This window comes from Carcharhinus amblyrhynchos, unplaced genomic scaffold (genome assembly GCF_965287045.1).
Source record: "Carcharhinus amblyrhynchos unplaced genomic scaffold, sCarAmb.v2.hapA scaffold_38, whole genome shotgun sequence".
NCBI classification, from domain to species: domain Eukaryota; kingdom Metazoa; phylum Chordata; class Chondrichthyes; order Carcharhiniformes; family Carcharhinidae; genus Carcharhinus; species Carcharhinus amblyrhynchos.
Genome location: NW_027649779.1, coordinates 10,570,916 through 10,584,147, shown reverse-complemented (window position 1 = coordinate 10,584,147; position 13,232 = coordinate 10,570,916). Strand labels below are relative to the sequence as shown.

The following is a 13,232-nucleotide window of genomic DNA, read 5'->3' as shown; positions in this document are numbered from 1 at the left end:
TAGACAGGGCGCTGGGATTTGTGGGTGTGGATGGAGAGGATTGTTCTGGTTAACTGGGGAGAGGGAGATTTGTTCTTTCTAGCTGAGGTATAATGCAGCCTCTGTGACTAGGCCTCACTTCAAGGACTAATTCTCAGGAGCCCTTTTGCACTCCCCAACAGGGTTTAAGTGGCTGGATTCAGTGGTTCAATAAACTGTGCAGCAGCCACTTCAGGATGGGAGTGTGGATTTTCGTGCTCTCCCTCTCTCATTTCTGTTTTGATTGTGAGGTTTTATTTTGAACGGTTGAGAGGGATTTGGAGGGGGATTGAAGAGGGTTTGGGCAGTGGGGGGTACGCGACTGAGAGAGATTTGGAGGGGGATTGAAGAGGGTTTGGGCAGTGGGGGGTCCGGGGCTGAGAGGGATTTGGAGGGGGATTGAAGAGGGTTTGGGCAGTGGGGGATACACGACTGAGAGAGATTTGGAGGGGAATTGGAGAGGGTTTGGGCAGTTGGGGGTATGGGACTGAGAGCGACTTTGGAGGGGAACTGATGAGGGCTTGGACAAGTGAGGAGGGTTTGGGCAGTGAGCGGGGTCCGGGGCTGAAAGGGATTTTGAGGGGGATTGAAGAGGGTTTGGGCAGTGGCGGGTATGGAGCTGAGAGAGATTTGGAGGGGAATTGATGAGGGTTTGGGCAGTGAGGAGGGTTTGGGCAGTGAGGGGGGTATGGGGCTGAGAGGGATTTGGAGGGGGATTGAAGAGGGTTTGGGCAGTGGGGGGTATGGGACTGAGAGGGACTTTGGAGGGGAATTGACGAGGGTTTGGACAGTGAGGAGGGTTTGGGCAGTGATGGGGGTATGGGGCTGAGAGGGATTTGGAGGGGGATTGAAGAGGGTTTGGGCAGTGGTGGGGTGTATGGAGCTGAGAGGGACTTTGGAGGGGAATTGGAGAGGGTTTGGGCAGTGAGGAGTGTTTGGGCACTGAGGGGGAGTTGGAGAGGGATTGAAGAGGGTTTGACAAAAATGTATCTATCTCAAGATTTAAAGGGAGCAACTAATTTAGCATCAACTGCCTTCTGTAGGACAGAGTTCTAAACCTCTACCACCCTGAGTGGAGGTGCTTCTTAACCAGGATTTGTGAATCTCTGGTCTTTTCCAGTCACAGAAAGACCTGAAATTTTCTCTCTGACAGAATCAACAAACCTTTAACATTCCACATTCAGATTCTGCTGACATTCAGCTCCTGTTGTGTTGAATGACTCAGTCAGATCACAATGTGATGTTTGATTTGTGTTTCCCGTCTGTCAATCCTCCACTTCCAGCACCCTGTAAATTTACAGAAACCATCACTGTCAGTCCAGGATAGAAATTCATCTTCAGGTGTAGACGTTTGTTTCACAACTAACTAAACTCAGGACAGAGCTGTGCTGCCTGTTGACACTAGCTGCTGCGTTAGTTATTTAAATTTTATACCTTGGTGCTTCAGCTTCAATTGTAATTGAATCACAAAACATGATTATTTTGATGCAATAGCACCCTTCAATGGCGGCTATCTTACCCAGCATTCACAGGGAACCAGAATAAGCCCTCGCCCCGGAACAGATTTCGCGCATGCGTACTGTAGATCTGAAGCGCATGCGCACTGGGAGTTGCTGCTGCGCTCGCGGGAAGGCGGTTTTATCGGCTCCGGGTTTCCAGGGAAACGGCTGATTCTGGAGGGTAATGGAGGCGGTGGGGTGGGTGGGGAGGCTTCATCAGCACCCAGTGGAGACAGGAAACCCCGAGTAATAACTGCTGGGTGCCGCCTTCGTCCCATTGGGGGCCGCGAGCACAGATGCCGGAGTTGGAGGCCCCGAGTTAACGGTTGTCATCCTGAGGGAAGCGCTGCGCATGCGCGGTGCTCCCTGCCAGCAGGAGGAGAGAATGTTGTGAATTTCTATCCGGGACTGACAGGGAGGGACTTTGTTTGGAACCTCCTTTTACAGGGAGTTAGAGGGGGAGGATTTACACACAGAAAACTCAACCCCAAGAGAAACGTTCCTCGCTTAATTTCCATTCTTGACTGACGGTGATGATCTTTTTTACAGGAAATTTGATGACAAAATTTGAAGGCAAACTCAAACCAGACATCAGATCAAAACCTGACAGAGTCCAGTCCTTTCATCAGAACCTGAATGTAAGTATGTCTGTAGATAAAGATCCAAACACTTGTGTGACTGGAAATAGGAAACAATAATGTCGTGGAAGGATTTGCAAAAATGGGATCCAAAACTTCACCACATTCTTGAGTGAAGAAATCCTTCCTCATCTGAGCTTTCTCTCCATTTTTCAGCCTGTTCCAATAAGTCTTGACTCCCTTGTCATTCAAAAACTGTCTAACTCATCCTTGAAGATATTCAATGCCTCCACTGGTCCCCATGGAGAGGAAGCCAGATACTAACAATTCTCTGAGGGAAGAGATTTGTCCAAATATATAATGTCACTCCAGTCCAATGTTACACAACCAGATAAGTGCATGTTATTACAGAGCCATAAATAATATATCTAATCTCTGCCATATAAAAATATCAGACACGTCTCTGTCCTGTATCAGTATACTGTCCCCTTTAATATATTTCAGAAATGAGATGGGCACATGAAGGACATAAACTTGCAGGGGAAAGGGAATATAGAAGGGGAATGGGACTCACTGGATTGTTCGACAGAAGTCAGCATGGACTTGAGTTACTGAATGGATTCCTTCTGTGCTATAATGACTTGATGAGTGGAAACATACAGAGCTACAGAACCTCATTACAAGATGAGAAATACTAAATGTACTTTGTTACAGAACCATAAATAGTATATCAGATCCACAATATTAACAACACTCGGCATATCTCTGTCCTCTAATAATTTATTATTCTCTTAAATGTCAGCCATCTCCGAGGGAAACCAGCCCTTTAATTGTGAACATTAGGAAAGAGACCATCCTTTTAGCCAGACAAATAAATGTGTCAAGCTGAGGGAGCAAAGGATGTCAATGTCTTTGAGAAAGAGAGTCGTAATGCAGAAGTCAGCCAATGAGCTTCAGAGTGAAACTTCCTCCTCTGTGCAACATCTGGGAGGAAATCAATGTTTCCCCCTTTCCATTTCTTTTCTCATTCTGGGAAAAATTGGGGACTTGCAGCAACTGAAGGGAAAGGAAGTGAATCCAGTCTGTATATTCCACACATTTTCAGTCCAGTCATATCGGCGTAGATCTGTCTGGCAGCCTGCATGGAAATTTTCAGCTGTGAGTCTCCAGGACAGGAAGCAGTGAGCCTGATTGAGCATGGATCTGTCAATCAGCACCTTCAGGAGAATTGGGAGGGCAAATATTAGATACAGCAGAGTGAGAATGGAGGGAGAGTATGTGGGATGGAGATTTACAGCTTTTGGGGAATGAGAGAGGAAAAAAAATTGCATAGAAACTAGAATTGTTCTGAATTTCTATCTTGTACTGACACTGATGACTTGTATCAATTTGTTTTACAGGATATTGAAAGAGGAATCACAGGCTGTAATCTCAAACATCACATCTAGATCTGGCAGAGTCATATTCCTCAGGATCTGAATATCATCGGCCATTGAATCCGGAAAGAGATTTGAAAAGATTTCAAACATCAGTGTGACTGGAAAAGCATCAACACACTGCCAAATTCAAGTGAATGTGTTCCAGAGCACTGACTGAAGAGCTTTAACCAGTTACACAGCCTGAATAAATATCACACCATTCACAGTGGGGAGAGACTGTACACGTATTGTGTGTGGGTGAGGCTTCACCTGATTGTCCACCCAAGGGAGAGGCAAGGACACCTGCACCATGGAGAAACCATGGAAATGTGCAGACTGTGGGAAGAGATACAGAGCCCCATCTCTGCTGGATGCTCATCGGCGCATCCACACTGAAGAGAGACCATTCACCTGCTCTCAGTGTGGGAAGGGATTCAACCAGTTATTCCACTTGCAGAGACACCAGCAAGTTCACACTGGGGAGAGACCATTCACCTGCTCTCAGTGTGGAAAGGGATTCCCTCGATTATCCACTTTGCAGAGACACCAGCGAGTTCACACTGGGGAGAGACCGTTCACCTGCTCTCAGTGTGGAAAGGGATTCACTGTGTTATTCCAACTGCGGAGACACCAGCGAATTCACACTGGGGAGAGGCCATTCATCTGCTATCACTGTGGAAGAGATTCATTGACTCAACCAGTCTGCAGATACATGAGCGAGTTCACACTGGGGAGAGGCCGTTCACCTGCTCTCAGTGTGGAGAGAGATTCATTCAGTTGTCCCACTTGCAGAGACACCAGCAAGTTCACACTGGGGACAGGCCATTCACCTGCTCTCAGTGTGGAGAGAGATTCATTCAGTTGTCCCACTTGCAGAGACACCAGCAAGTTCACACTGGGGAAAAGCCATTCACCTGCTCTCTGTGTGGAAAGGGATTCACTCTGTTATCCACTTTGCAGAAACACCAGCGAACTCACACTGGGGAGAGACCGTTCACCTGCTCTCAGTGTGGAACTGGATTCACTGTGTTATCCCATCTGCGGAGACACCAGCGAATTCACACTGGGGAGAAGCCATTCCCCTGCTGTCAGTGTGGGAAGAGATTCATTGACTCATCCAGCCTGCAGATACATAAGCGAGTTCACACTGGGGAGAGGCCGTTCACCTGCTCTCAGTGCAGGAAGAGTTTCAACCAGTTATCCCACTTGCAGAGACACCAGCGAGTTCACACTGGGGACAGGCCATTCACCTGCTCTCAGTGTGGGAAGGGATTCACTCAGTTAACCCATTTGCAGAGACACCAGCGAGTTCACACTGGGGAGAGGCCATTCACGTGCTCTCAGTATGGAAAGGGATTCACTCGGTCATCCAGCCTGCAGTCACACAAGCGAGTTCACACTGGGGAGAGGCTGTACATAAGAACATGAGAAATAGGAGCAGGAGTAGGCCATCCAGCCCTTCGAGCCTGCCCCGCCATTCAATAAGATCATGGCTGATCTGTCGCTGCTCAGTTCCACTTTCCCGCCCTCTCCCCATAACCCTTAATCCCCTCTCCTATCAAAAACCCATCAACCCGCGTCTTAAAAATATCTGCTGTTAGTGTGGGAAGGGGTTCACTGACTCATCCAGCCTGCTGCAACACCAGCAAGTTCACACTGGGGAGAGGCCATTCACCTGCTGTCAGTGTGGGAAAGGATTAAGAACTTTGTCTGCCCTGCTGAGACACCATGAGTGATTCCAGGGGTGGGATTCTGCAGTTATTGTTTCTGCTGTCTTATGTCAAGGGCTGCTTTTTTTTCATTCTTACAGTTGGTCACTGGGGAGGGGCAGAGGGTGACTTTAAGAACATAAGAACTAGGAGCAGGAGTGGGCCATCTGGCCCCTCGAGCCTGCTGTGCCATTCAATAAGATCATGGCTGTTCTTTTTGTGGACTCAACTCCACTTACCTGCCTGCTCAGCATAGCCCTTAATCCCTTTACTGTTAAAATCTCATCTATCCTTGCCTTAAAAGCATTCAATGAGGTAGCCTCAACGGCTCCCTGTGCAGGGAATTCCACAGATTCACAACCTTCTGCTGGACTGGCCGGTCTCACAACTTTGCCTCCAGTGAGTTGATGCTCTTTGAGTCTTGTTGCGAATACCTGGTTTCAAATTTCACAAGGATCACAGAGTGACAGGGTATTAGGAAGTTCAGAGATACTTAGTCAGCATTTCTGTTTCAAACCCCCCAAATGCCCATCCAATTTCCTTTGTAATTGTTTATTGTCTCCACTTCCTCCTCCCTCATAGGCAGTGAGTTCCAGGTCATTACAATTCACTGTATCAAAATATTCTTCCTCACATCCTCCCCAGTATCTCTGATCCAAAACCTTAAATCTGTGTTCCCAGCCTCCCAACCCCCACCCCGTCCTTTTCCCATCAGCTAATAGGAACAGCTTTTCTTTGTCCACCTTATCTAAACCTGTCAGAATTTTGTCCACCTCTGTCAAATCTCCCCTCAACCTCCTTTGTTCCAAGGAGAACAACAGAGGCCTGACATCGACAATAAAAAAAACTAACAGAATATCTTAATACTTGAAATCAAAACTGGAATGTTTAAATTCTGTGTTAAAGATATTGTGAATATATTGTTCTGTACAATAAAGAGATTTGAATAACTCAGCTTGGGTGTGGTTGAATGAAATGTATCAATCTGGTATCCACCTACAGTCCAGAGGAAATCTGGAATGTGTGGCTGGAAATACCTCCCTAACAACACGGTGGGCGTATTTACATCTCACGCATTGTAGTCGTTCAAACTGGCAGTGTCGGGATTGACAATAGCCAAGACAGCTACATACAGGCACATATACTGTCATAACTGAAGGACTGCAGATTGAATGTGAGGCATGATGAGACTGGACTATCTTGACCACATTCCTATGACTGCTCAGTTTGTGCTACAATGAACCATTAAAGCTGCTTAGCAGGGTCTCAACAGAGGGCCGGGTGAGAATATTTACTTAGAATGAGTTAGAATTAAACTTATTCCAGGACTGGCTGGTGCTCAGCAATTGAGATACCCAAAGCTGTAATCAATCAAGAAACAGTGGTAGATAGTTGATTAAGAAGAAGTGTTTTCAGGCATTGTTTAAATTATTTCATCATAAATTTGTGATAAGAACTGTAAGGACTTGCAACCCAAGAGTCGATGCACTGATGGTATACTCCAAATAGCACTGCGCTGAAAAAGGGGTCAGAGCAAGAAGTAAAGTGTTTTCAGGCATTATTTAAATTATTTCATCATGAATTTGTGGTAAGAGCTGTGAGGGACCTGTAACCCAGCAGCCGGTGAATTAACAGTGTGCTCCAAGTTGCACTGGGCTGAAAAGGGGATCTGAGCAACAAGTGGTGACCTCAGACATTGTTTAAATTACATCATCACCGGCCAACTTCCGCTTTGTGACGTCACAACGGAGCCATCACTGAAACAACCAATAGGAATCACTGCTCCGCGGTGACGGCTGCGGGTCCCAGTGCGCAGGCCAGGGCCTGCGCGGACCCGGGAGCCCCGCCCCCACCCGTTGCTCCCCTCCCCCGGCCCCTCCTCGAGCCAAGGTTTCCAGACAAGCGGCTGGCGGCTCCGGCCAGAGCGAGAAGCCGCTCAGTGATCTCCCCCCTCCCCCACGGCCATGGACTGCGCATGTCCAAGGGAGAGGGGGAGCTGCGCATGTTCCGGGGGAGAGCCCACCCTCTGACCTTCACATTGAATTATTGACCAATGGGAAGAGTTGGAGGACCGGAAGGACTGTGGCCCTCCAGCCAATCAGAGCGCGATCTTTGTGACAATGCAGATTGAACTTCAGACAGACTGAAATGTCCTCTTTTGTTGGTCAGTTGGATAACAAGCCATACCTAAAAGAGGCCAACATCTGTGAGTAAAATACTTTCTATTTCTTCTCATTCTGGGGGAATTGTTGACTTGCTGCAACGAAAGGGAAAGGAAGTGAATCTAGGGAGGTTGCAGACTCTGGAAAGTTTGGCCCAGCTCTGTCAATCAGCCTGTGGAGGCTCAGTATTATATCCAGCAGAATGAGAATGGAAGGAGAGTTATTTTTTCTTCATTCATGAGATATGGGCAAGCTGGCTTTTGCTACCAAATGAACCTGTTGGACTTTTAACCTGGTGTTGTGAATTGTCTGACTGTATTTACCCCAGTCCAACGCCGGCATCTCCACATCATTTTGGCCTTGGAGGGAGTGCAGAGGAGGTTTACTAGGCTGATACCGGAGTTGAGGGGGTTGAGCTATGAGGAGAGGCTGAATAAACTGGGCTTGTACTCGTTAGAGTTTAGAAGAATGAGGGGAGATCTCATTGAGACGTATAAGATGATGAATGGGATGGATAGGATAGAGGTGGAGAGACTCTTCCCGCTCAAAAAAGACAGTAGGACTAGGGGGCACAGCCTCAAGATAAAGGGGGGGCGGTTTAGAACGGAGTTGAGGAGGAACTTCTTCACTCAAAGGGTGGTGAATCTCTGGAATTCTCTGCCCGTTGAAGTGGTGGAGGCTGCCTCGCTAAATATTTTTAAGAAGCAGGTTGATGGGTTTTTGATAAGCGAGGGGATTAAGGGTTATGGGGAGAGGGCGGGAAAGTGGAACTGAGCCACGACAGATCAGCCATGATCTTATTGAATGGCGGGGCAGGCTCGAAGGGCCAGATGGCCTACTCCTGCTCCTATTTCTTATGTTCTTATGTTCTTATTGCTGGCCGGCCAGCATTTATTGCCCATCCCTCAGTGCCCTTGAACCGATTGGTTTACTGGGGCGTTTCAGAGGGCAATGTGAATCAGCACATTACTGTGCCTTTGGTGGCACATGTAGGCCATGCCAGGTGAGGATGGCAGATTTCCTTCCCTAAAAAGCATTAGTGATGGGGTTTTCCGACAATCTACAATAGTTTCACAATCATCAATAGATTCTTAATTCCACATGTTTGTACTAAATTCAAATTCTACCATTTGCCGTGGCAGGATTCAAACCTGGGTCCCCAAACATTAGCTGAATTTTGGATTAATAGTCTAGCGATAAGACCACTAGGAAATTGCCTCTCAATGTGTGAGATGGAAACTTACAGCTTTTGGGGAATGAAAGGGGGAAAAAATGCTCCAGAGAAACTAGAATTGTCTGTTCTGAATGTCTATCCTGTACTAACGCTGATTACTTTTGTCAACTTCTTTTACAGATGTTAGAAATGAGGATTTAAGCCAGAAATCTCAAACCAACCGTTGCATCAGGATCTGAAAGATTCAGTTGATTCATTGCAAAGTGAAGATCAGTGGTCTTTGAATCTAGATGGAGAAATAATTGTCTGCTCTATCAGCTTCATCAGTTATTAATTCTCAGTGTGACTCGAAAAGCATCAGCACACACACTTTGAACTGATTGTTCCAGCCTTAACCAGTTACACAGCTTGAAAAAACATTCCCGTTTGGAGCTAGGAAAGACCCTATGTGTGTCCTGTGTGCGGAAACTTAATTTGATTGTTGAACATGGAGAGACACGAGGACATCTACACCACGAAGAAACCGTGGAAATGTGAGGACTGTGGAAAGAGATTCGTAACCCCCTCAAAACTAGAAACTCATCGACGTATTCACACCGGGGAGCGGCCGTTTACCTGCTCTGATTGTGGGAAGGGATTCACAAATTCATCCCACCTGCTGACACACCAGCGAATTCACATGAAGGAAAGGCCATTCACCTGCACAGCATGTGGGAAAGGTTTCAAACATTCATCCACCCTGAAGATACATCAGCGAGTTCACTCTGGGGAGAGGCCATTTGTTTGCTCTGAGTGTGGGAAAGGATTCACTCAGTTATCCAACTTGCAGACACATCAGCGAATTCACACTGGGGAGAGGCCATTCAGCTGCTCTGAGTGTGGGAAGAGATTCAATCAGTTATCCGATTTGCTGACACACCAACGAGCTCACACTGGGGAGAGGCCGTTTACCTGCTCTCAGTGTGGAAAGGGATTCACTCAGTCATCCAACCTGCAGACACACCAGCGAGTTCACACTGAGCAGAAACAATTCAGCTGCTCTCACTGCGCGAGAAGGTTTAGATGGTTATCCAACCTGATGCGACACCGACAGGTTCACACCGAGGAGAGGTCATTCATCTGTTCTGACTGTGGGAAGGGATTCAAAAATTCAACCCATCTGCTGACACACCAACGAATTCACACTGAGGAGAAGCCATTCATCTGCACAGTGTGCGCAAAGAAATTCAAAGATTCATCCACTCTGCAAAAACACCAGCGAGTCCACACTGGGGAGAGACCATTCACCTGCTCTGATTGTGGGAAGCAGTTCCGAGATTTGTCCAACCTGAGAAGACACCAACGAGTCCACACTGGGGAGAGACCATTCACCTGCTCTGACTGTGGGAAAGGATTCACTCAATCATCTACCCTGTTGAGACACCAGCGAGTTCATAATTGATTCCAGTCGTTGGATTCTGCTGTTATTGCTGCTGTTAATCACATCCAGCACTGAAATATGTTCACTCTGAAGTTAAAGTGGGAGGGTCAGTGAGTTTCTTTCTGCTGAACTGGCCGGTCTCACAACTTTGCTTCCCTGTTTATAAACAAAGGCACAACATTTGCCACCCTCCAATCTTCAGGCACCTCACCTGTGGATGTCAGTTCAAATATCTCTGCTCAGGGACTTGCAATTTCCTCCCTAGCCTCCCACAATGTCCTGGGATACACTTCATTAGGCCCTGGGGATTTATCTACCTTGATGCACTTTAAAGAGCCTCACATCTGTAGTGGTTACGCTGGTAGAAGGTATTCTGAGAGACAGAATCCACAGGCATTTAGAGAGGCAAGGACTGATTAGGGACAGTCAGCATGGCTTTGTGAGTGGAAAATCATGTCTCAGAAGTTTGAGTTTTTTGAAAGGGTAACCAAGAAGGTAGATGAGGGCAGTGCAGTTGATGTTGTCTACATGAACTTTAGCAAGGCCTTTGACAAGGTACCACATAGTAGGTTGTTGCATAAGATTAAATCTCACGGGATCCAATGTGAGGTAGCTAAATGGATGTAAAATTAGCTTGATGACAGAAACCAGAGGGTGGATGTAGAGAGTTGTTTTTCAGACTGGAAGCCTGTGACCAGCAGTGTGCCTCAGGGATCGGTGCTGGGTCCACTGTTATTTGTCATTTGTATTAATGATTTGGATGAGAATTTAGGAGGCATGATTACTAAGTTTGCAGATAACACCAAGGTGAGTGGCTTAGTGGACAGTGAAGAAGGTTAGTTCGGATTGCAGTGGGTTCTTGATCAATTGGGCCAGTGGGCTGATGATTGACAGATGGAATTTAAGTTAATGCGAGGTGATGCATTTTGATAGATCGAACCAGGGTAGGGCTTAGTTAATGGTAGTGCATTGGGGAGAGTTGTAGAACAAAGAGATCCGGGGTACATGTTCATAGCTCATTGAAAGTGGAGTCACAGATGGACAGGGTGGTGAAGAAGGCATTCGGCATGCTTGGTTTCATTGGTCAGAACATTGAATACAGGAGTTGGGACGTCTTGTTGAAGTTGCACAAGACTTTGGTAAGACCACTTGTAATACTGTATACAGTTCTGGTCACATTATTATAGACAGGATATTATTAAACTAGAAAGAATGCAGAAAAGATTTATTAGGATGCTTCTGGGAGTTGATGGTTTGAGTTATAAGGAGACGCTGAATAGACTGGGATGTTTTTCCTCTGGCGCATAGGAGGCTTAGGGGTGATCTTATAGAAGTTTATAAAATAATGAGGGGCGTAGATCAGCTAGATAGTCAATATCTTTTTCCAAAGGTGGGGAAGTCTAAAACTAGAGGCCATAGGTTTAAGATGAGAGGGGAGAGATACAAAAGGGTCCAGAGGGGTGACTTTTCAGACACAGCATGGTGAGTGTCTGGAACAAGTTGCCAGAGGTAGTAGTAGAGGGGGGTGCAATTTTGTCTTTTGAAAAACATTTAGACTGTTACGAGTAAGATTGCTATCAAGGGATATGGGCCAAATGCAGGCAATTAGGACTAGCTTAGTCATTTAAAAAAAGGGGCGGCATAGACATATAGAAAAATGGACAAGCACATTCACTTACAAACACAAAGGCACACACGTGCACAACACACATAAATACATTCACAAAACACAGAGAAACATGCATGCTTACAAATATGTATTCATACACCATAAGTTCATGCAAGATATACACAAACGAACACAAACAAGCACGCTCATGCAAATACACTCATGGGCAACACATACGCGAACAAAAATACACACACACACGCTCTGACACAAATACTTCCATGCACAAATGTACAGAGGCACACATACATTCATTCTCTCCCTCACCACACACACACTTACCCACGCATACTCACACATACACAAGCACATGCACTCATTGACATGAACTTGTACAAACAGGCAGAAAAACAACATGCACGTAAATAATCAAATATGTACAAACACACATACACACACAGAAATGCAAACACACAAGTACAACACACGCATAAACATATGCAAATAGGTACACAGATCCAAGCTCAAACAGATACATGCATATTCACATTCCAGACAGAAGCACATGCATGCAGATCCACATACATACACAAACACATACATACATTCAGATGAATACATGTTATTAGATATTCACACTGACAGGAATATAGATACAGAGACACGTAATGTTCTACACATTAACACGCAAACATGGAAAATACATATGTACACATTAACAGACTGCACACAGATGGCCAGACAGTCAAACTTTTACACGCAAAACATTACCATGCTCAAATAGAACAGAACACCATAGCACACATTGCTTCACACGGAAACACAAACATCGTTATGAAGATATCAACACGGATATACAGACACTAATATGTTAACAGACATGCACAAAAAGACTGAGAAACAGGCTCACACAGAATGGGAAGGAAACCATCCTCGTGTGACAAAAATCAACATATTAAAGTAGGCATGAACACATGCACACATTGTGTGTGACATTAGTAAATATGTATCGACTTCACACAATAAGAGCCATGCATCCACAATGTCAGCCAAATAAAATATACACAGACCCAGACACACAACAACACAAATCAACAAGCACAAGAAAATGAACACGTTCATTAACCCTCACGCACACACATTAACGCAGGGCCAAACGTTAATGCAGACCACGAGATTCTCATGCACATGCACACAAATGCAAATTGCATCGATAAACACGTTGAGAAACTGAATTTAAGCTCATGATCTACTAAGCATTTCCACCATCAATGAGAAAAGATCGGAAATTACATCCCGGCTCTTAAACAGCAACATTCACTGTTTACAGATCAGTAAACATCTGTGAAAACAATCATTGATCAGTGAACGTTCCTCCATATCAGTCATAACATTCTTCAATGCTATGAAATGTTCAAAAATGAACTGACACTCAAGAAAACATCTTCAGTCCTTCTGACATGGACTGTCCAAGGAATATAAAGATCGGCTGTGAAAATAATTATGGAGATCGGCTACTGAGTGCCCTGAACTTAATCGTAGATATATATCGAAAATTATACAGAGAATACATTAACAGTTTATGAAGGAGAACGGGAAAAGAAAAATAACAATAAGATTCCCTGGATCAATAATCTAATTTCAC

The 13,232-nt window shown here is 45.5% G+C and overlaps 1 protein-coding gene and 1 long non-coding RNA gene across 2 annotated transcripts in view; one reads left to right on the top strand and one right to left on the bottom strand.

Moving 5' to 3' along the window:
• Positions 1-13,232, bottom strand: part of LOC145362544 (uncharacterized) — a 538,269-nt gene that overhangs the window by 473,016 nt on the left and 52,021 nt on the right. The window lies entirely within an intron of this gene.
• LOC145362483 (uncharacterized) overlaps positions 1,630-13,232 on the top strand; it is a 204,576-nt gene continuing 192,973 nt past the window's right edge. The window contains 5 exon segments of the mRNA XM_080218496.1: positions 1,630-1,698; positions 2,067-2,155; positions 3,496-4,120; positions 4,195-4,838; positions 9,249-10,004. Coding sequence (XP_080074622.1) covers positions 3,824-4,120; positions 4,195-4,838; positions 9,249-10,004 — 1,697 coding nt within the window. The 5' untranslated portion in view covers positions 1,630-1,698; positions 2,067-2,155; positions 3,496-3,823.